General features: G+C 42.9%; 1 protein-coding gene across 3 annotated transcripts in view; it reads right to left on the reverse strand.

Moving 5' to 3' along the window:
• Positions 1 to 23,899, reverse strand: part of NALF1 (NALCN channel auxiliary factor 1) — a 576,894-nt gene that overhangs the window by 12,121 nt on the left and 540,874 nt on the right. For all 3 annotated transcript variants that reach the window (XM_060288040.1, XM_030856772.2, XM_060288041.1), the window contains one exon: positions 20,352 to 20,523. In XM_060288040.1, coding sequence (XP_060144023.1) covers positions 20,352 to 20,523 — 172 coding nt within the window. The remainder of the gene's footprint in view (positions 1 to 20,351; positions 20,524 to 23,899) is intronic.

Below are 23,899 nucleotides of genomic sequence, written 5' to 3' on the forward strand. Positions count from 1 at the left end.
TTGCCTGCTGTTGGATGGGACTGTTCTCAGCCTCTAGAGGCCATCCTCATCCCTGGGCTTATCCTCCTCCATCTTCAGAGCCAACAGTGACAGTGTGGAGTCTTTCTCATTCTTCTAACCTCTATGACCTCTCCTTCAGCCCCATCTTACCTGAATCTCACACTGTGTCTTTATGACTGACTCTGCCTTCTGTGCTTTTCACAGCCTGTGTGATTAGACGGGACCCACCTAGATGATCCAGGATAAGCTCCATATCTCACAACCACAACCTTAATCATAGCTGCAAAGTCCCTTTTGCCATGTAACACATTCACAGGCTCTGGGCATTAGTTCATGGGCATCTTTTTTGGGGGAAGCCATTATTCAGTCTAACACACTTCACCCTCTGGCTCCCAAAGACCCACATCCACGCCACATGCAAAAACTCTTCACCTTATCCCAAGGTCCCAAGTCTCAACCCAATACAACTCAAAGTGCACAAATCTCCCCTAAGTCTCATCAGTTCAAAATCCTCAAATTTCATGATCTATATCACCTGAATTAGGTATTGATGTGACTCTAAGCATACTCCATCCCAGGATAAAATTCCTCTCCATCTGCGAAACCAGAAAGTAAGTTATCTGCTCCCAACACAAGATGGTGAGAGACTAATCGTTGCAGACATTCTGCTTCAAAAAGGGAGAAGGTGGAAGGAAAAGGTGGTCACCAACCCAAATCAACTCTGAAATCTAGCTGCACAAACTCCATCAAGTTTCCAGGCCTGTGAATGATCCTCTGCAATTCTCAGCTCCACCCTCTGGGCTCACATCTCCGTCCTCTGACTCATCTTTCCTTTCTTATAAAAAGTTGCATCTGTGTGCAGCTGAGTAGTTTCACTAGCAAGTTTCCGCCAGTAGAATTTTGAGGATCCAACAGCCTCCCTTGGACGGTCCCTTTCTGTCCAAGCTGGCAGTGTTTTTGCTAATGTAAACTTCTCCATAACTTTGTGAGACTCCTGTCTATGTCACAAGGGTTTACCCCGTTAGACAAGAAGCTCCCCCACAAATCCTCCTTAGATAATCCCTCCTCTACTTTTGGCTACTGCTCAAAGGGCTGAGGTGAATCCATGAGTCCCACCCTTAATCTCTTCAAAAGCCTTTTGTATAACTTAATACTCTGACCTTCCAAACTTTGTGAGGTCTTAGAATGGTTGTACAGCCATACCCTCAGCAGTTTCGTTTGGTTTTCTCTAGAGTATGCTTTCCTGACAGCAATTTGTTTTACCTTTTGCCATCTTGGTAGACTGAGATTTTCCCAAATCATCAAATCCTGGGTTCTATTGTTGAATAATTCTTCTCTCAGTGTTTCTCTCTCCTTATGCATTTTATTATGAGTAGCAAGAAAAAGCCAGGTCACACCTTCAACATTTGCTTGGAAATCTCAGCCATAGAGCCAACGTCATGACTTAGCATCTCTGCTTCCCAGATAACTGCAGGACGCAATTCTGCTAAGCTTTCTGATACTGTCGAAGATGTTTCCAATTTCCATGAACATGTTCCTCATTCCTTTCTGAGCCCTCACCGGCAGGCTTTAACGACCATATTCCTACACCCTGTTCAAGGCAATCTGGGCTTTTTCTATCATGCTCCTCAAAAGTCTTCCAACTTAGGCCACTGCCTGTTTCCAAAGCCACCTGCACATTTCTAGGTATTTGTTACAGCAACACTCCACTTCTACGTACAGAAATCTGCATTCGCTTTCTATTTATAAAGAACCGTCACAGACATCACAGTGGCTTAAAATGTCATCCGTATATTACCTCACAGTTGTATAGGTTAGAGCCTGGGCTGGTTTTGGCTAGTGTCGAAGTGAAGTAGAGACATAAGTCAAAACCAACCCAGGCTCTAACCTATAGAACTGTGAGGTAATACATGGATGCCATTTTAAGCCAAGATGATGTCTGTGACAATTTTTTATCAGGCTGAAATCAAGGTGTTGGCCTTGATTATCCAAACTGGGTCAGGAGGCTGGCAGAATTCAGTTTCATGTGGCTGTAGCACTGAGCTCCCTGCTTTCTTGCTGGCTGCCAACTGGAGACTCTCAGCCTCCAGAGACCACCTGCATCCCTGGCTCACGGCCCTTTTCTCCATCTTGAAATCTAACAACAGTGGGTTGAGTCCCTCCTACACCTTCCATTTCTGTGATTTCTCCTTCTGCCTCATCTTTCTGGCTGATACTTTTGTATTCCGTGATTACATTGGGTGGACCTACATAATCCAGGATAATCTCCCTATTTTAAGATCAGCTGACTAGCTGTCTTAATTCCATGTGCAAAGTCCTTTGAGCCATGTGATGTACCATATTCACGGGCATATCAAGAAAGAAGATCATAGGGGCTAAAATCTTGGCTATGACACAGACGTTAATATCCTTCTCATTTCACTGAAGGCTTGGGTTTGTTACCCTCAGTGAAACCTCTTCGGATAGTTCATATATTTGTTGTTTTCTAAAATTTCAAGAAAATATGTCTACACGTGGTTTCTTCATAGCTTCTTCTGCTGGTCCCTTTCAATCTGACCATGGTTTTCTTCCACTCTGGAGAAATTCCTTCTCACATTGCTTTGATAATCAATTCCTTTCCCCACTTCCACCTTTATACTCTTTTTGTTTTGTTTTATCCAAAAAGCTCATATGGGGTTGTCCTGGCCCTTCCACATGTTTTACTCTCTTGTCACCTTCAGTTGTCAAGTCTCTCCAAGAGGCAGAAGTCTCCTCAGGGTGAGTGAATGGAGATGAAGTGGATGAATCGCAGCTCCCCTCCTAACACCCCAAAAGTCATTACTAAGAAGGCTTCCTCACATCCACCCAGGGAGCTCATTCAATGTCTAGAAAGTCAATCCCTGGATTTTGTGGGCAGACACCACACTGCATAGACAGGAATGGGGATGATCTGTCGGCTCAGATGTCTGCTCAGAGCCTTTAATCCATCAGAGAATTTCTGGTCTTTTTGTTCTGCTTTCTCTATGTTCCCAAAACAATCCATGATCATCAAAGGGTCCTATTGGAAGAACAGTTCCCACGTCTGCTGTGGTCTTTTTTCAGAGCCTGCTCTGAAGGCTCTCACAGTTCTGGTTGCATTCTAGAGTCCTGCATTTGCCTTTTCTCTTCTGTACATTGTTTATTTAAAAAAATTTTTAAATTATTTTTGGCTGTGTTGGGTCTTCTTTGCTGTGCGGGCTTTCTCTAGTTGTGGCGAGCAGGGGCTACTCTTCCTCGCGGGGCTTCTCATTGTGGTGGCTTCTCTTGTTGTGGAGCACGGGCTCTAGGCGTGCGGGCTTCAGTAGTTGTGGCGCGCAGGCTTCAGTAGTTGTGGCGCGAGGGCTCAGTAGTTGTGGCTCGCAGGCTCTAGAGCGCAGGCTCAGTGGTTGTGGCACACGGGCTTAGCTGCTCCGCAGCATGTGGGGTCTTCCTGGACCAGGGCTCGAACCCATGTCCCCTGCATTGGCAGGCGGATTCTTAACCACTGCGCCACCAGGGAAGTCCTCTGTATATTTTTTAAAACAGTCTCTGTTCTCCCTGTGTCCCATTTTCTAGGTTCTATAGCTTCTATGAATGTATCCCATTTTGTAGTTTTTACTTCAATTTCAATAAGAGTTCGAGACAGGTGGGAAATAAAAGCCTGCTTCAGCTTGCCACCTTGAACCAGAAGTCACACCCGCACTCAAATGCAATGGTTTACTCATCACCAGGACCATTTTTTGCCATCATGTAAATCCTGAGAGTTGCAAAAAATAGTTTTTGAAATTAGCATTTCACCTTTAATAGTCCTTCATTTTTTATTTGCTGCAATAGTGGTTTCACATGCATATAACCTAGGATTTATTTAGAAATAACTTACAAAAAATATAAAATTAGCATTAGTATCCAAATTGTATCCACTTTTTTAAAGGTAAAAATAACATAAGTGACGTGTAGAGATTTTGATAATTTTCTAGGATTATTTTATCATTGGGCTGGTAAAACAATATAAAACGAGGAGTCAGTCTCAGAAATCTAGAAACAAATTTCCAAATCATATGACCATCTGCAGAAAGAATGACTTATATTTAAAATCTTTATAGTATCTTTTTTAAGCAAGGGCAAATTTTAAGTAATTAAGGTATACATTTGAAATAGATTAGTTTTTTTTTTTTTTGAAAGGAGTGGTGGCAAATGTATCAGGTCCACATGATGAATTTTCAGTCTAACATCACACTGAAATCTAACTACTCCATCCTTCCTCTAAACACCTAGCATTCTGCTTATCTCCCAGAGAACAATACGTATTTGTTTAATGAGGGGAAGGAACCAAGGGATCATGAAGTAATACTCTGAGTTGTAAAAGACTGTCTTAATGCGTTGAATATATTAGCACACGGATATAACCCAATAGTAAAATATAAGTACACATATCAGGAAGAAAAGTGACACAGACTCTCAAGAACGGGCCACACAAGTACCTGCCTATGTAAAGGTCATTCAGAATAGAAAGCTAAGTGCACACTCGATAGAATAGAGATTGTTTTACAAATGGAAAATCATATGCAATGAAATTAAAATCAAAGGCCCACATTAAAATGGCAAAGAAGTTCTACAAAGAATTCACTCATTTCTTAAGACCATAGGCTAAATTGAGGGATAAATTAGGCATTCAAAGTGTCTAGAAGCTAAGCAGGTAATTTCCTCAACGATGGGTCCTAAATTTTTCTAGGATTGGACTAAAAGAACAGAGACTGTCTTCTGCAGTCAGAGAGGATACAGTCTCAACATAACTAACACATGATGTTAAATATCACATTTTCATTGTTATCTCTCCTAAAATGGTTACAGTGATATTTTTAGTTATGAAAAATTTATTCTAAGAAAATAGGAAAGAAAAAAAGTTCATGGATGAAGAAAATATTTGCTCATTTAATTTCCCACCCCATTCCTGATGATGCCTTTTAGGGTGGCCTTGATGTAGACTTTATAGGATGGCGTGGAGGAAAACCATGTCAGTTCCCAGAGGAGTGTAGCTGTTAGCATCTGTACAAACCATCAGAACATTGTAGGGCTCAAGGCAGGGGGTGCTGGTGGGACGGAAAGACTCATGTTCCTCTTTCTATTCTGATAAGTTCCCACGTATCAGGGACTTGTACCAAGTGCAACTAGTAAACGTCACCTGAGGAAGGAGTAAGAATCTTGACTCCTCTTCCATTCCTGTGAACCAGCCATGGTTGCTAAGTGCTTTCATTTTTCCACTTGGGTTCCTCTCATAGATGGGAAGAGTGTTTATGGGATTTCATGAGATGAATTTCAAGGATTCAGAGAAATGTGTTTAAGTGTGTCCTACGAATCTACATTACAGGAGGATGTGAAAAACTGGATCTCTCATGGATGTTTCCGTGACTGCATGTTGAGTGCTAGCTAGTTCAGCATTGTAACCCAAGAAGAAAACTGTATGGTCCTCGTTAAGAACATTACCTATTATGTTCTATTTCTATTTATTTGTGTTATTCTTCTCTGTGAAGTGACATGGTGAGGATCACATACTGTAAATCAGTGTCATGTTTTAGTAGATTACCCAGTCTTTTTTTAATTTGGCAATCTTTAGTAACTATGACTCTGCAGAGGAAATATCCTTAAAAACAGGAAACTACGTAAATAAGTCTGCGGCTGCAGAATCTCAAGCCATGACTTGTAATTGAAGAGACAGTTTTGCTAGTGCTTTGATCCATCCACGAATGTAGTTAGAGTACAAACAACATTTCCTGCTTTTCTTTCTAAAAAGAAAAACAGACTTTCTGTGTAATCACAGAATACGTACAAAGCTATCCCAATGTCTGTGTCCTGCCTACACGGACACACGTTAATGGCTTCAAGGCATGAAAACACCTCATAAATAGACCCGGACTTCAAAAATATGCTTTTTTAAAATGAGTTAGGGGAAAATTATTTTCCTAATCTGATCACCCGTTTTTGAAACATTAAATGTGAACAAAAGTAGTTGTGATTTTCATCAAAATATTTTTACTCAAAGATAATGCCAAAACTTAAGTTGGTAGTACTCCGACTCTAAGGAAAAGCCAATATTATAGAATCATTTATAACAAGAAAACTGTCTCAATGTGTTAGAGTTGACATTGAACTTAACAAAAAGAATATTAACTAGAATGATTAACTGTCTTTATTTGTCAGATGTGAACTGACAAGTTTAAAGTAAAAGAGATATGATTATTCTTTTTTGGAGTGGGGGAAATAATCGGATTTAACACTCACTTATGACTATTATTTGCGAGACATAGAACATCTGTTCTTTTATAATAACAAAAGCATATATTTGTTCAATAGTTTTGATATCTACTGGTTTTCTGCTGATTACATTTTTTTAAAATATATAAAGACACATACATATATAGTAAACTGAGAAAATATTAAGATGAGAAAAGATTAGACTGAGAAACTGAGAAAATATGAAGAATAACAAAAATGAGGTTTTGAAGTATGTATCTCTCAGAAGCAAGACGGCACAAATGAATATTCTGAGAAGCCAGGCTCCTTGGGCCCCTTGTTTCCTACAAGAAAACAAAGATGCAAGAAAAGGAAAATGTGCACAGGTGACGACAGAAAGAAAGAAAGAAAGAAAGGAAAGAAGGAAGGAAGGAAGGAAGGGAGAGAGAAAAAAAGAAAGGAAGGGCCTCCCTGGTGGCGCAGTGGTTGAGAGTCCGCCTGCCGATGCAGGGGAAACAGGTTCGTGCCCCGGTCTGGGACGATCCCACATGCCACGGAGCGGCTGGGCCCGTGAGCCATGGCCGCTGGGCCTGCGCGTCCGGAGCCTGTGCTCCGCAATGGGAGAGGCCACAACAGTGAGAGGCCCGCGTACCGCAAAAAAAAAAAAAAAAAAAGAAAGGAAGAAAAAAAGATTATATATTAAATTAAGAATTAGACATTAGGAGGTGACATAAAAAAGAAAAAAGACTAACGTAAAAAAGTTCAAATACTAGTATTTAGTGACTTGAAACAATAAGGATGTGTAATATTTTGCTTATAACATCGAGAAATACTCATTATAATATGTATGTCCACAAAGGAATGAGAACTGAGAAGTACAATACACGTCTGGCAAGAATCTATGTCGTTAAATCTTTCTGAGTTTTTGGCAATAAATTTCAAAAGCCTAAAGTTTTGCATGCGCTTTAACCTGCCAAGTCCAATTCAATGGGTTTAGGGAAATGAATACTGCAGCACAATGGATGGACCCAGAGGTCATCACACTAAGTGAAATAAGTCAGAAAGAGAAAGACAAACACCATATGATAGCATTTATATGTGAAATCTAAAATATGACACAAATGAACCTATCTATGAAACAAAACCAGACTCACAGAGATCAGACTTGCGGTTGCCAAGGGGGAGGGGGGGAGGGAGGGATGGATTGGGAGTTTAGGGTTAGCAGATGCAAACAATTATATATAGGATGGATAAACAACAAGGTCCTACATATCGTACAGGGAACTATATCCAATATGCTGTGATAAACCATAATGGAAAAGAAAATGAAAAAAAAAAAGTATAACTGAGTCACTTTGCTGTACAGCAGAAATTAAACACAACATTATAAATCAATTCTACTTCAATAAAATTTTTTTAAAATGTATGGAAGTAAGTATGCATAGTAGTATTTTTTTTTACATAGCAAAAAAATGAACACGAAGAAAAGTCCGGTAGTTAGTAAAACACTCAAGTAATTTACATCATAATAATACACTGTATTATCATGCAAACATTAAATTATGCTATAGAAGCATATTTAATCATTCAAACCACTATTCATGGTATAAAATGTTGTTTTCCTATTGGTGGTAGATGATGGATTTTCTTATTATCTTCTTTTTGCTGATGGACGCTTATTAAATGCTTTTTTTTCTTTTTGGGTCTTAGTTGAGATCTTTCGTGTGGCACGGGCTCTTTGCTGTGGCGCGCGGGCTCCAGGGAGCGTGGGCTCAGTAGTTGTGGTGCGTGGCCTTGGTTGCCCCGAGGCATGGGGGATCTTAGTTCCTCGACCAGGGATCCAACCCATGTTCCCTGTACTGGCAGGCGGATTCTTTACCACTGGACCACAGGGAAGTCCTGACACTTACTGAATGTTTTTAAATAATTAAGCATGCATTTTCTAGTATAAATATAATAACAGGTATTACTCTACAGAAATGTTGTTGTGAGTTTTTAAGATATTTGATGAAAATGCTTAGATTCTCAGAGACGCCATCTTTTCTCTAGTCTATTGGCGCTACAGGAACAGTAAGCCCAGCGCTTCTGATGAGGCTCTCCCGGCTCTCCCCGGGCACTTACCAGCAGAGGCCGGCTGGGAAGGCACGCAGGCTTCCTTGGTCTCTCTGGTGAGGGGGCATCTATGCGGTGGGCAGCTGTGGTTTAGTTCAGGGAACATCCGTCACCCCTCTGGGAACAGCACCCGGATTTTATTTTGGGGAGAAGGCTTCCTGCACTCCAGGATGGGGTGCCGGTGAGGCTGGGCCAGCCCCTCCCACATGCAGGAGGCCTGGGACTTGCCTTATTGACCTGGACGTTCCGTCTCCCTGGCTGCAGGGATTGCTCAAGTGTGGACACGTGACTTAAGCCACACTACTGGACTCCACGGCGGGGCTTCTGCAAAAATTATGGCAATGAGGTGATCTCTTCCTGCTGCGGTTCCCGAACCGAGAGGTTATAAACCTGTAGCTGCTGGTGAAATCAACTAACAAAGAGAAACACAGAGCTCAGGGGTGGGGCCGGGGAGCCGGCGCTCGACTTGGGGCTTTGACAGAGCTCGAGAGTTGTTCTCTGCGTGGAATCTCTCCTGTATCTCTGTGCTTCAGTATATCTCTTTATGTCAGCATATTTCTACCACCCATCTATCTATCTATCTATCATCTATCTATCTATCTAATGAACAATATATTCCCTGCTGTTTATTTCTGGACCGTGAATTCCGTCTCTGCTTCAGTCAGTTCCAGTAGGGTTTCTGCGCTTGCAGGACGCCTTACCGACACACATACTCTCCTCATGGAGACACTGTGAAGGTTTAAGGAGACGGTGCATCTTAGGTGCCTGGCTGAAGGTCTTGTGCCGACTAAGCGCTCACAATTAGTGGACAGTAATAATGCTGGGCGTGGTTATAACAGTGGCAGTGACATGCATACACAGTAAGGTAGCCTGGAAGCTAGGGATGAAATCTTCATCATGGATCTTACCCTTGTTTGGGAAATCATCTGCTTAAACCTGGGAAAACATAGTTTCTCTGTATTCCCTTGCACATCTGTAAATCTGTGATAATTACACTCTCTATACTTACATCTCAGAGAAGTTATGGAGATAAGTGAATCGTTCCTTTCCTCTTCGATATTTTGTTAATACATTACAGGCAACACCTCCAGTCTAGTATTTATTCAATTTGTTTACTTCCACAGATAAACTTGTGTTTCTCTGGTTATGAACCACATCTATTAATCCTCTTTCTATCCTCAGCATCTAGCCCAATAGCTGGTACATGATAGATGCAGGAGGGCAAAATGATGCCCCCCCCCCGAAGAGGTTACATCCTAATCCCCAGAACCTATGAATATCTTGTAATGTGGCAAAAAGGAACTGAGAATGCAGATGGAATTAAGGTTGCTAATCATCTGACAAAATAGGAAGTTTACCAAGCGAGACTAATCTAATCACACGAGATCTTAAAAAGGGAGAGAGGTTGAGTCCAGCGGGTAAGAGAGATGTGACACGTGAATAACTTGCTTCTCCACTGCTGACTTTGAACTTGGAGCAGTAGAACCACAAGTGAAGGAATGTGGGTGGCTTCAAGAAGCTGGGCACTCTCCTTGGTGGACAGCCGGCAAGGGAACAGGGACCTTGGTCCTACAATAGCAAGGAGCTGACTTCTGCCAACAGTCTGAATGATCAGGAACCAGGTCTTCTCCTAGAGGTTCCAGGAGAAACTTTGATTTCAGCCCGGTGAGATCCAACTTCTGACCTACAGAACTGGGAGATAACGTATCTGTGCCGTTTTGAGACACAAAGTTTGTGGCAATTTGTTAAGGCAGCAATAGAAAACGGAGGCAATGAGTGTTGTGCAAATTTATGTTGAATGAGTGAAAAAGCAAGAGAAAATACTTAGGGCGGAACAGGACGCACTTCTTAGGAAGTAAAATGTGGAGGAGAGAATATAATTTCATATACATCTACCACATTTCTCCTCAGACATTTCTCTCCAGCATAGCAAGCATTTTACAATAAAAGTAGGCGGAGCTAATGACCCTCTGGAGTCAAGCTTATGATGAGAAGGTCACGACTGAGAGAAGCTTGGCTACTCCAGTTACAAAATAAATTCTGGTTGAAAAGGGAGAAAACAGAAGAGCAGTGAACTGTGCCAAGTCAGGGAGCCAGATGCCTTGGCTTCGACTGATGGCTTCAGTGTGAACCCGGGGAAGAGACTTGGTTTCTCTATTCTTCAGTTTTCTTTTCTGCTGGATTTAACCACTGAGCCATCATGTGGGACGAATATGACTGAGGAAAGCCTGCGCCTGCTTCCTCACTTGTGCACTTTCCTAGGTGATCACTGAATCCACTAACGGTCCCGACCTCAATCTTCTTTACGGTCCAGACCCAACCGTGCACGGAGCCAATGGGAAACCCACCCTCAAGAGCTGGACGACAGCTCACGTCCTCTCAGCTCTGAACCTCCGTGACGTTACATGTGGAGTTTCCCTAATTATATGTTCATGTTTGCTTCTTTTGTGCTATGATTTCTAATACACTTCCTGCTTTTCTGGATGCTCCATGCGTTTAAATTTTATCTCTTTGTGGAAAGAATAATAGAAGCGAACAGGGATGTAAACCATTCTTCTTGTAAGGATTAAGATTTGGAATTTGAAAGCTGTCCACAAATCTCATAAAACTGTTATATAAAATCATGAGTCTGCATTTCCTTCTGACACTACAAGAGTAGGCTGGAAATGATAAGAACAAACACATCTCCAAATCGAAGACAATTTATCTAGAGATAGAAAGTTTATTTAGCTAGGTTCTCCCACCCCCGCTTCTCATTAGGATTTATTTTTTAGAGCAGTTTTAGGTTTACAGCAATGTTGAGCACAAAGTACAGAGTGATTAGATTTTCCAAAAGAAAAATTCACTAACTGCAATTTCGTGACATGAAAAGTTTGCAGATTCAGGTTCAAGATCTTCTAATCGTGAAGCCACGAAAGGGTGGACACAGTACACACAGCAGCTTTGCAAAGTGAATGTGGTTCTAAATTCCTTCAAAAGGAGATTCGTGAAATTCATGAAAATCATTTTATTTTGCAATTAAAACCAATCCACACTGGTTAATACTCTTTCTTCTTCATCATTCCTCTCTCTGCATAATTATTATCCTCTAACTCCTCTAGGCTGAGTTCTCTCTTTGCCTTTATGATTCCTTTTTATTGCTTCCTCTCCTCTAATCCTCTAGAACTTTTGAAGTACACAGAATCTGTCTTCATAGAAGGGTTAGACATTATTCTCTTCTTGAACAAACAATACTGAATGTATCTGTTCTATTCCAAAATTGCCAGGCAGAGCTCAGAGCTGCCCTAACAAAGTCCCACAGACTGGGCGGCTTCAAAACAGTACTTTATGGTCTCACAGTTTTGGAGGAGGACAGTCTGAGGTCAGAGTGTTGGCAGGGGTGCAGGTGATGGTATTCTCCCTGTGTTTCACCCCACTGTGTTCCCTGTGGGTATGTTTGTGGGTACGAATGTCCCCTTGTTATAAGTACACTTCTGTGAGATGAACTGAGATGTTAAGAGCCCTAATTTCCTGCACCTCAACGTGACCGTATCTGGAGACGGGACCTTTATAGAGATGACTGAGTTAAAATGAGGTCTTTAGAGTGAGCCCTAATTCAATGAGATTCCTTATGAAAAGAGTAAATTTGGACACCCAGGAAGACCCCTGGGTGCACACACAAAGGGAAGACCTTGTGAAGACACAGTAAGAAGGTGGCCCAAGGAGAGAGGCCTTTGGAGAAACGAAACCTGCCAACACCTTGACCTTGGACCTCTGGCCTCCAGGACTGTGGAATAATACATTTCTGTTGTTTAAACCACCCCGTCTGTGGCGTCTTGTTACATGGCAGCCCTAGGGGATTAACATACCCACTGGGCAGCACGGGATCAGGGCCCATCCTGGTGTCCTCACTTTAACCTGATCACCTCCCTAAAAGACCCTATTTTCATATAAGGTCACATTCTGAGATACTGCAGGTTAGGCCCTGAACTGGGGGGCAGGGGGCAAGTTAACCTTGATGGTCAGTTTGGGGGGCCCACTTAAAATGTAAATTCCATAAGTGAGGTGTCACAGCGTTCATCAGGCTTAAAGTCCTAGCGTCCCAGGTGAGTAAGCAACGTGCATGATGAGGTCTGAACAGCTTTCAACCTGAGTCTTTATCTTGCCGGTGACAGAGGATGGAACGTGAGGGACAAAATGGCTTTCAAAGGAAATACTGATATTCTCTCTGACTCCAACAGGGGGACATGTTGTTAAGGCGCATCTACCTGTCAGCCCCCTTTCTGGAATCGTCAGAATATCGCCGGCAGAGGCAGGCAGGAGGCAGCTGGTGGCCCTGCAGGGTACAACCTTCACCCCCTGGCTTCCTTGGGCTTCTCCCCACCTTGGATGGTCCCTTCTTCCTCATAACAGGGCCCGTCACAGAATGCTCCCCATTAATTAATTCATTCGAAATTTGTTTATTGAGCACCAACTGTGTCAAACAGCTTTCTGGGCACCGGGCATACAGCCATAAACAACAGACATGTTCAGATAATCTCCCAAAGCAGGAAGAGAATGCTTCAGGATATGAAAATTATTCCCAGAGAAAAGTTAAAACATTATTTTGAACAATGACTGCATCACGGATATAAAAACTGACCTCCTACATCTCACTAATTTGAAGAAAACTTCACATTGAACCCAAAGAGTAAACATTATAATGATCTGATACATTAGAAATTATGACTAACAGTAACCATCTCATCTGGTAAAGTCAAGTCGAACCACCAAAAAGACAAGATTTCAAAACTGAGACAAATTGGTTCACTTTCCATTTTTAAAATGTATCGAATGCATGATTTCCTTATGGGACTCAAACCTACTGAACACAAGGCAGAAGGCAGAGTCACAATTATTTAGGCAAACATTTTAGAGACCTTGGGTCCTTGCCGTTACCCTTCAGAGCAACATATCTGTAGGTTTGCATGTGTGCAGTCTAAAAATCTCGCTCACTCATCTGACTGAAAAAGCCAGGCATCTAAGCACAAAATCTTCCAGAGAACAGTGCCAGACAGTTCTCCTTTCTTTAAGCAGAAAGAATGGCCCAGGTAGAAAATATACGTGATGTTTATTTTTAACATAATATGTGATGTTGTGAAATCAGGATGAGTGTGTTGAACTACTGGAAACGGCATCGCACACACCACAGGCTGTGTCCCCACCTTCTCTTTCCCTACAGGGGGGCCTTCTCCAGCCGGACAGCAGAAAGGAGACATTTGCTTACAGGTTAATTTCAGGACAGACCCAATGGCCACTTCCCGCTCCACCAGTGATACAGATACTGGACCAATAGCTAGGAAGTGTGGGTCTATCCTGGTTTCTGCGATAATAGGTTGCAGGGGGTCAGCTCTCTTTAATCCTGTATGAAAGCAACATCAGACCAGATGACGTCTATAATTCAGGCTTGTTCTCAAATCGACTGAATCTATAATCACGTGAGGTCACTGCAGTGTCCAAAGCAGTTCAGTGCCCAGGAAAGCTACAGGGTGGGGAGAAACACTTCACAGAGAGGCTTCATTGCAGAGATGTTTAACTGCAGATGAAGTTAGTAAACGCCTTCACTGAATAAGGTTTCGCCTGTTCTAGGAGATTCCTCTTCGTGCAGAGTTACCCTTCCTAGACCGAATTCCAGAACTGAAATTCTTCCTTTATCTTCCTACTTTGCTGCCATGTCAGTCATAAACAGCTCTGAGTCTTGTCGGTCACGAAGCTTTCTGGGGATGATGTGAATCTCTGTAGAACGATGTGTATTTCACCCTCCTCCTTGCTCTAGGGAAGCTCTCTAAACGTTTTCTTTCAACCTCCATCTGAGTACAGACCAACCAACTCATTGCCCAGGATGCCCTGCCCTGGTCCCATCGGAGCAGCATTCAATAGTTCTGGCTTCAGTAAAGGACAGTCGTCCATCCTAGGGAGTTCAGAGGTCAAGACATACCGGCCAGGCCAGCAAGTTATGCTGCTGCTACAGATTACCAGGCAATTGTGAGATGATGTCACTAGGATCCTCTCCAGGTGGCATCAAGGAGGACGGCTTTCTGCTCAATGCACCTGCGGTGCCCACTTACCTGGAACCAGGCCAGGAAGTGGCTGCAGGCTCCGCCCTTCCTGGCTCCAGAAGCAGCAAGCTTGGGGCTCCCTGCCATAGAGACTGGACACACCTTGGGGCTGATTCAACTCCACGCCATGCCAAAGCTCCAGGCATGGTTTCCTCAACTCTCCCTGGTCTAACCCCGTTCATTCCTCCTCTTAGATCAGGTAAGGTAGAGAGAGAAAATGCAGAAGTACAACGTGGACTGTGTTGGAACTTCTCCAAGGTTTGTCTAAGTGTGCAGGTTTGGGAGGGTATGGCCAGTTTTATCAGCACACCTGGAGGTAGATGAGTTTATCACCAGTCCTTCCTGGCTCTCCAGCGAGGGGCATCCAGGGGGGCCTGGAGCGAGATGCCAGCCTCCACTAACACAGACAAGGATGGACTCTGCATTGTCTGGTGCTGGGGTGCTTTGCCCTCATTCTGGACCAGGGGGCGCCCATCTGACTCAGATTCTGCCTGGACCAAGGGGCGCCCACCTGACTCAGACTCTGCCCTCAACATCCAGGAGGGCTGAATGTGCTGGAGACCCAGACCCATCAGCCACTTGTAGAGATGAGGAAATGGAAACCCAGTGGGTACGACGTTCCAAAATTCATAGCTATGGGCAGAATCCACCAACCTAATTTCTACTCCGGGGCTCTTTCCCTGCATTAGTCCCCTCGCTCAAGGCAAACTTGAACTGCTGGGGAAGCACACGGAGGTGGACGTCGGGGAAGATGATCTTAAAAGTATGAGGACCTGAACTCAGGTCTCACTATACGAATTTAATAAGCCTCCAAAAGTGCAGTGTTTTAATGGAAGACGATGTCCCACACACATGAAGTTACTACATGCTACGTAAGTTTTTAAAAATAACTTATTTTCATATTTATTATTTATTCTGATCATACTATCTTCCTTCACATTTCTCTTTTGGTCTAAATTTATATATATACATATATATTTATATAAAGATTTTGTATCTACATAAAGATTTTGTATCTACATATTTTGTAGATTTATATATATATATTATATATATATAAAGACTTTGTATGACATCACATGGTGCTATAACTAGCTGGTATTTCATTATTCCTTTTTCAGAAAAAAAGACCCTTGAGTTTTAGAAAATAATCAAACATATTCACACACTGGAGAAGGTACGGAGATTAAAGATATCATAGACGTCCAAATGAAAATTTATAGGGAGCAGATTTTTCTACTGAAACACTATTTCGGTGAGAAAATCTTTTACATAATCTTTCTAAAAATCTTCATCAACTCCCCAGATGTGAGATACAGTTTAGGGAATGTTTTTTCACAGTTGTCAACTCTCTCCTGTGAATGACACGCAACATTAAAAAATTCCTTTCTGACTCGATCAATATGCATATCCAAGTATTTTCCCCCATCTTTTTCTCTCAAAGGATTATTATAATGACTTCCCTTGCCTGAGGGAAATAAACCGCTTCAGGTCCCCTGCAGACGCAGAGCCGCGCCAACAGGGGGCGCCCGTCCTCCATCACTTCGTAATCAGACCTGTCACCCTAACGAGCAACAGCCCGCCGTGTTTTCCCAGGAGGCGGAAATATAACCTCATGCTTGTCACAGCTAAAAAATGAAATGCAGAATTTACACAGAATTCTCAAAATGTTTTATCTCCATTGTCAGTAACCCCCAGCAGATCTTTTACTTTATTTTTTCTTTCAATAATTCACCTATGAAAAATACAGCAGCAAATCAGGTAGGGTCTCTCTCATCCATCAATCAAGTGGCAATTTTCGCAACGTATGTTACCATAGCACCCGCAGCCTGAGATGCTCTGCTACTTCTGTGTTGTTAGTGTTGGCTCACCATTCCAGGTAAGCAATCCAGGATTTCTCCAGGGGATTCTAGAAGAATGCGAGGGAGTGTGCAGGGGGGAAACCCACGTCATTATCACCATGATGGGTTGACAGCGCAGAACCCACAAAGGACTCCACCCCCTCACTCTGAAGACGAAGAAACAGTTTCTAAAATAGCAGAGTATTGTGTGAACCCAGCTTGAGAACAGAACCCACCTCGAAAAGTTTTAGCTCAATAAAGCCTGACATCCAATGACGGGCTTCACCCTGACAGCACCTTGGAATTTCTCCCTAATTAATTTCTCAAACGCCCCTTCAGCAACGCCTCAGTTTTATCCTCTAACAGAAAAACGAAGAGAGATCTCAGGCAAAATGTCTTTCCTTCATTACCTAAAACAGAAGCAGAACTTAACAATAGGAGGAGGCTCTTCTCTCCTCTAGTTTTGTGGTTAAAACATCTGTCCTTCACCTTCAGCGACAGCCTCAGTCAAAGACATTGTACAGCCATGGACATGCATTCTCAGATATTTCATTTCGTAGAAGTAAGCTACCGGCTTGCCAAGGGTCATAGCAGCAGATGACCAAAATGTAGACATTTAAACACTCCCACGTAGGACATGGGTAAGTAATATAAGCCTCATGAAGAAATGATGCAATAAGGTTGCATCTAATAACTGACCCAAATTTTAAATAACTCCTGATTATTTAAAGGAATTTTGTCTGCTCTGAACCCTCTAACTGGCTCCCTGATCCCAAGGACTGAGATGTACTTTTTTGGCTGGATAACAGGAATTCTAAGCATCAGTATATATCTAACAAAAGCCTAGATGACGGGAAGACCTGGCGTCCTGTAATCCCAGTCTCTAAAAGATTGGAAAAAAAGCCATAATCACACCACTGGTTTGTCACTATGGAGAATCACCTTGAACAAAATTGACCCTCACCTGGACAGGATCTGCCGGCGAGCCTTTTGCAGTCACGTGCTCACTGAGTACTTTTTTGAGATGATTTTTAGAGGGAATCTCTTTCTTTCTGGAAGCTTCTGAACTGGCTGTATTTCCATTAGTAGGGAGACCATTATTAAAGGAATTTGAAGGAAACTGTCTATTCCTTCAACTCTTGATGATAAATGATGATATTTTTCAGCATACAGAATGGCAATAAAATCATTTATTAATTTTTTTAAAAAAGAGGAATTACTGGAGGCAAGATGAAGACCAACCTACTTGGTGAACTCCTTTTAGTGAAATTGGGTTTAGTGATTGCCATTTACTCATTTCATTGAGGGGGGAGTCCAGCAGATGTGCTGTTCTGTGTGAGCTGAAATGTGGCTATGAGCCTGCTTCCCAGGGGGCCTCAGGTCATGTGCAGCCAACTGGGGAACTAGGAAAAATACTCCCATTTCTCGACTAGACTTAGTCTCATTCTGAGTACAGAAGACGCTTCCTTCCCAATGCGTAAAAGGTGTGTGAGATGACTCAATACTTACTCCAAGTACACCTGAAGGGTGAGTTCTTTGGATCTTCATGTCTATCTGTAAGAGGTGAACCTTCAAAGATCGTGTGACAATGTTTGGGAACAAATGTTTTATATGTAAAAGTCTTACTAGTTTCCCTACACATGTGAGGCCACTGTGCTCCTGGGCAGGGTTTCACCAGTGGCCCCGGGAGCTCACTTCTTCCCAGAAGGAGATGTTCTGGGGACCCTGGTGTCTGGGACCCTCATCATGGCAGCAAGCGATTCCCACCTGCAGAAATCTCTCCTGTTCACGTCCAGCAGCAAAACTCAAGGGACCTCTGTGACCCAAGGTGGATAAAGGATGGCTGCTAGTGGTAAGACACAGGGGAATTCTTCCAGGAAGCCTGGGTCACAGCTTAGAAGAGAGGATCAGTCTGAAAATTAGTACCATTTTTTTTGTCAAAATTTTTCACAGCGCTCAGGGACCAAATGCCTTCATAATTTATTCTGCACATTTTTGACAAGTAAGAAAAAGAACATAGGCCCAGCTGACAGTGGGGAAAGAAGAGTCAGATTCCCAAATATTCAGTGATGAGATTCTCCCAGAAAGCTTCTAATTTTGGTGGCGTTTTCCCCTGGATCCGACAAATGACAAATCTCTCCTCTTCTCCTATTTGTTTTCCTTAATGATGTAGATGAAAAAATCTGACTTTGAAAGACTCAAAGACAATTAAAAATATAAGATAGACTTTCTGCACATGTGTGAAAAGAGATTAATTTCCATGTTTAGCTTTCTGACGGCCTTGAAAGTGTATAGGGAAGGCGATGAACGTTCAAACCTGTATTTCAGATTCAAACATACAGATAAGAGACCAGGAAGCAGGAGGAGATAGACAGACGCCTCTCCCTTCATCTGAGGTTCTTTTCTGCTCTGAGAATCTAGTGAAGCTGTTGACCTTCTCTAGGAAAAAAGCTACATGCATGAGAATGAACAAGAATACAACCTTTACATAAAATTCCAGAAGTTTCTCAGAAGTCCTAAAATCACAGACACCTCATTGGTCCTTAAGTCAAGAGATGAAGACCTTATCTTGATGACCATTTATTGAAGTTTTGTGTGGAAGACAAATAAATGAATAGCTTGTGACTGGTGAATTCTGGCTCAGATTCAAAGGAAGAAGGTGTTAATATCTTCCTTCCTTCCTTCCCTCTTCCTTCCTTCCTTCCCTCTTCCTTCCTTTTATCTCTCTCTTCTCTCTCTCTCTCTGTCTTCCCAGTAGAGAGGAACCATATGAAAAATGATCTCAGCATCAAATCAGTGGAATAACAAAAATAATTGGTAAATCACTTTGCATTCCACAAATCGCTTCCTTACGTACAATGGCTATTGCCTATGGATGACGTATCTCGTGCAGCTTCTCTATCTGTATTCCTCACTGCAGACATGCCTGAGGGGTATCGCTATCACTAACGTACTAATGAGGAGATGGTTGCTCGGAGAGAATGCATTCACAGAAATAGGAGGAAAGCCCATGTCTCTTAACCTTCATCCAGATATCCTTCCCGTAAGTTTGGGCAGCACAAAAGTCATCCAGTGTGCAGGCAGGCGTTTAGGGGAGAGCTTTGCTGGACAGTCTCTTGATAGCACATCACTTAGAACAGGATGGGTTATGGATAGGCATGGAAATAAGTGCTCTAGAAAGAATCTGATAAATTCTCATGTTGAACATCTCAATATGTCACTCTGCTTAGAAGGGTCTCACAAAGTTCATTATAAGAAGAGGCGTTTTCATGTTTCTTCGTACATATGATGGTGTCTTATCCTTAAAACTTGAAAACTAAACAGGCTACAACTCAAGCCATCCAGTTACAAGGACCCGTAGCACATTTTTACTGAGACAGCGCGAAGCAACAACTCTGATTATCACATTTCTGCAGCAAAGGGCATCGTTCTCACTTGTCTACTCAGCATTTATTTTTAAAAAGCAATCTACTCTTATCCTTTGCGTCTTATTCTACATCTAAATTGTGTAACACTTATAAATACCCAGAAATTGCATGCTGCTACTGGTGTTTTGCCCAGCCTGAGTCATTTGGTGAAAGAGGTAAACAATTTAACCGGACTCTAATACACATACACACACACGAGTAACTTCAATGGGCATTTCTTCATACTCTCGATACTTATTTAAGATAAAGTAACATAACACTTCTCAGAAACTAGACTTGGGACCTAAACTTGTTACCAATTTGAAGAAGAAACATAATTTTACCGCCTTATCACGTCATCTGTTCTTAGGTTAATACAAAGATAAGGCAGGTAGAACCCAACCGACTCTAAGTCAAATTTAAGCAAATCCAAAGATTGCTGACGTTTTTCCATTTTATCCTTTTACAGACTTAATAATGATGGTGGTCATAGGTAGACGACACATCACGTGGCATCTCCAGATCAGTTTCGGGGTCCTTTCAGGGCGTCTGTGAAGGACAGCATGGAATAGTCCCAGCCGAATCTTCAGGGTTACATAGGTGGAAGGAAACCCCCAACCAAACAAACACCACAGAAGCAGCTCCACCACGAGAGGCTGGGTGCCAACACCTGCCCCGCACTGTACCTGTACAGATGAAACTGGAGAGTCCCCCGTAGATAACTTCATCATTGTCGGGCAATATGAACGGACACCTCGTCTGAACCTCCAAACAGTATTGCTTGCAAGGAATTGTCTTTCTGCAGTTCAGCTGTGCGACTTCAAAATACTGGGAACACAGCCAGGCTTTGTAGACAATCTGAAAAAAGAGAAGAATCAAAAATAGGGCGGGATGACAACAGTTCTGACTGATAAAGGACATGCTGTACTGTGAGAAACATGCTAGGGCTTCAGGCGGATCATAAGAAAACTCACACTTGGAGACGGCGTATTCACACAAGGCCAGCTGCAAGCGATGTCTTGGCAACAGAGCAAAACATTTTTTGATTGAGCCCTTAAGAGGATGCAAAAGGTAATGTGGCGTTTGAGGGGATGTAACTCATGTGAAAAACAGTGGAGTTAAGCAGGGCCTGAAGTTTTTAAAATCCAATGATATACAAGAAAGGAAATGACTGTGGACCCACCGTGGTTATTTACTGCAGGGTGCGAGAGCCCTGCAGACACCGGCTATTCCCCCCAAGGGCACTAGATGGCGCTGGTTCCCCTACAAAGATGCCCCCGCGGGCTGTGCAGAGGCGGCTGGTTAGAGCTTGAACTCCAGGGCACAGAACCAGCAGCGGCGGGCATTTAAATTGATGACTCACATCAAATGCATTAAATATCTCATCGTCCGAAAGCCGGGAAACACCCAACCTAAATCAGACACTTTATGTCGTGGTGTGGTGAGGAGAACGAAGAAGGAAACCTCATCAGAGCCGCAACTTGGACCTTTAGATACTGTGATCCACATCGATATTCGATAAGTATTTGCTTCATTTAATAAAATGTGAAAGGACTATGAATTCACCTAGCTCTTTGTTTTTGATAGGTATTTAGGAAAGTAGATATTGAAAAAAATGCCTTTTTCTAATATGAGGGAATAAGTTGAAACTAGGCCCAAAGAAAACCACGGCAAGGTATCCACCATACAGATGGCTGTGACTGAAACTAGGCCCAAAGAAAACCACGGCAAGGTATCCACCATACAGACGGCTGTGACTCAGGTATTTCCCAGACCCTGGGCGCTGATGTCTTCTGTTTACCTGTTTCTAAGGTTAATACTAGCCTGGTAAGATTCTGTCGCCTATGTTCTACCTGGAAAAGTGGATGGTGTACCGTTAAATGTACACTAAGAGGTCATAAACACCTGACAATAATAGCAAGAGTAATAGCGAGTATTAATCAATTTCACTCTGTTCTAAGCAAGGTACGTACATTTTTTTCCCATGTAATTCTTAGCACACACATAGAAGGTAACTATCGGTCACACTTTGCACACAGATAATAATTAGCAATGGAAGTGAGTGGACAGCCTAGAATTCAAGCAGAATCTAGATAATCTTGTCAGTATCCTGTGAGGACAATTCTTGTGTCAGGAAAGGGAGAGAAATAAACAGCTCTGAGATACGTTCCAATGCCTCCCTTTTAGTTTTGAGGGAGGGGGGTTGAGAAAGTTAGATGTTTTGTGGTGGCACAAAACCAAAGAAACAAGATGATTAACTTTTAAAAGCCCTAAAGGATTTTCAGGGAAAAGCACTGATGACAAATGAATACACCTGTCTTCTTTCATAAGAACTCCGTAGTGTAAGGAAGACCAGAAATCTTTCTTATAATGGCTTAGCCTTCTCCTATGGAGAGACATACGAAGTCATCGCTTTTCTAGGTGTCACTGAATTGTATAGATGATTATCTGACGCTAAACAATAATTTTGGGAAGGAACAAAAACAGGTTTAAGGTCTCTGATGATAAATGACTGGTTCAACTACGTTTACCTCCATTTTTCCCGGAGGGCTTGTGCTTTCCTCTCTCTGTGGAAGTTACGTTTTCCAGGTAATTATGCTCGTGAAGGACGTCTCACCCCACCCCCGCTCTGCTGCTGCCCCTTGGAAATCACTGCTGACAGTACAACAAATTGTTTGACAGCTGCCCATCCTACGGTGAATAGAAAATACTCTCGAGCTACAGTCTAGAAAAGGAACAGACTAGACTTAAAACGGCCTAAAAAAGAATGACATTTTCACTTAATAGCTGGATAACAATTTTCTCTTTTTCTCCCAGAGCGTTTTCTCATTTCTTATTTTCCCCCCTGAAACCCTTGAGATGGGTTTGGGAAATATTTTACAAATAAAGAACCTGAGTTAGAGAGAGATTATAGTAGCAAATGGACAGAATTCAGGCCAGCACTTCCTTCACTGGGCCCTGGGGTAGCTGGACCTCTTCTGAGAGGAAGCGGAAAGTGATGACAACATGACAAAAGGTGGGTATCTGGAATCCTCGAGGGGAGGGTGGCAGTTCAGAGGGGAAAGGTCCTAGGGGTCATCTAGCTAAGCCTCTCATTTTAAAGTGAGAACTGGGGCCTAGGAAGACCACAGTTGATGGCAACCTCAAATCCCTGCCTTCTTGGATGTTGTTTTAATAACACAGCACATTACTGGGAAGGCATCAACTGAATCATTCTTAACGTACCTTTATTCTTTTCTTTTCTTTTTTTTTTTTTTGCGGTACGTGGGCCTCTCACTGTTGTGGCCTCTCCCACTGCGGAGCACAGGCTCCGGACGCGCAGGCTCAGCGGCCACGGCTCACGGGCCCAGCCGCTCCGCGGCATGTGGGATCTTCCCGGACCGGGGCACGAACCCGTGTCCTCTGCATCGGCAGGCGGACTCCCAACCACTGCGCCACCAGGGAAGCCCTTCTTTTTTTTTCTTTTTTACAAGTCACTTCACCCCAGATCTGCACTTTCCAAACCTTCCCTTGAAATTCTGCGCAGTGGCTGTAATAATCACACCCCAGCCCCGGGCTGATTTCTGGGTCTTCTCTGCACCAACATCACTTTACAAATCCCCTCGGTTTCGCGGGCCTAACTGAAGGTGTGAGGAGAGGAGGGGAGATCCCAGGGAGCTGTGGTCTACTGAACTCATTTCCAGATTCCCGATGAAGACTAGTTTTTTTATTTTTTAAGATAATTCTCAGTTTTCAGGAAAGTTCTGGTTGTAATGGTACAAGCATGGTTGAGAGGAACATCCCAGGAGACAGACTGAGCGAGGGGTCTCTGTTCCCTGATTACGGGAAGTGATGTTAAGCTATGGGACTCTAGGAGGGAGATGCTTTATGTGGCTAGAAATATTGTTCATTACGGGTTATACCCAGTGCCCTGAATAATCATGGTTTTCAGGCTCCTCTTTACAAGTGATGTCATCGTGCACCAGCGTGACGTCAGCATGCACCAGTGTGACGTCAGCACACACCGGGTCTCACGACCGCTCTTGGTTCTGGGCGTTCCACATGACCACGGCTCACCTCCCGTAGAGCCTTTCACAAAATGCCCCAGATTCGTATTCTTCCCATAGGGGCTTGGATTCTCATTTCTTTTAAGTATACTTGCCTCCCTCCCCCAAAATCTATATTCACGTTTTAGCGCAAGGGAACCAATTTATATTGCAAATATATGTTAGCTGGCTGAAAAAATATGTCGGTT

Source organism: Globicephala melas, chromosome 18, assembly GCF_963455315.2.
Source record: "Globicephala melas chromosome 18, mGloMel1.2, whole genome shotgun sequence".
NCBI classification, from domain to species: domain Eukaryota; kingdom Metazoa; phylum Chordata; class Mammalia; order Artiodactyla; family Delphinidae; genus Globicephala; species Globicephala melas.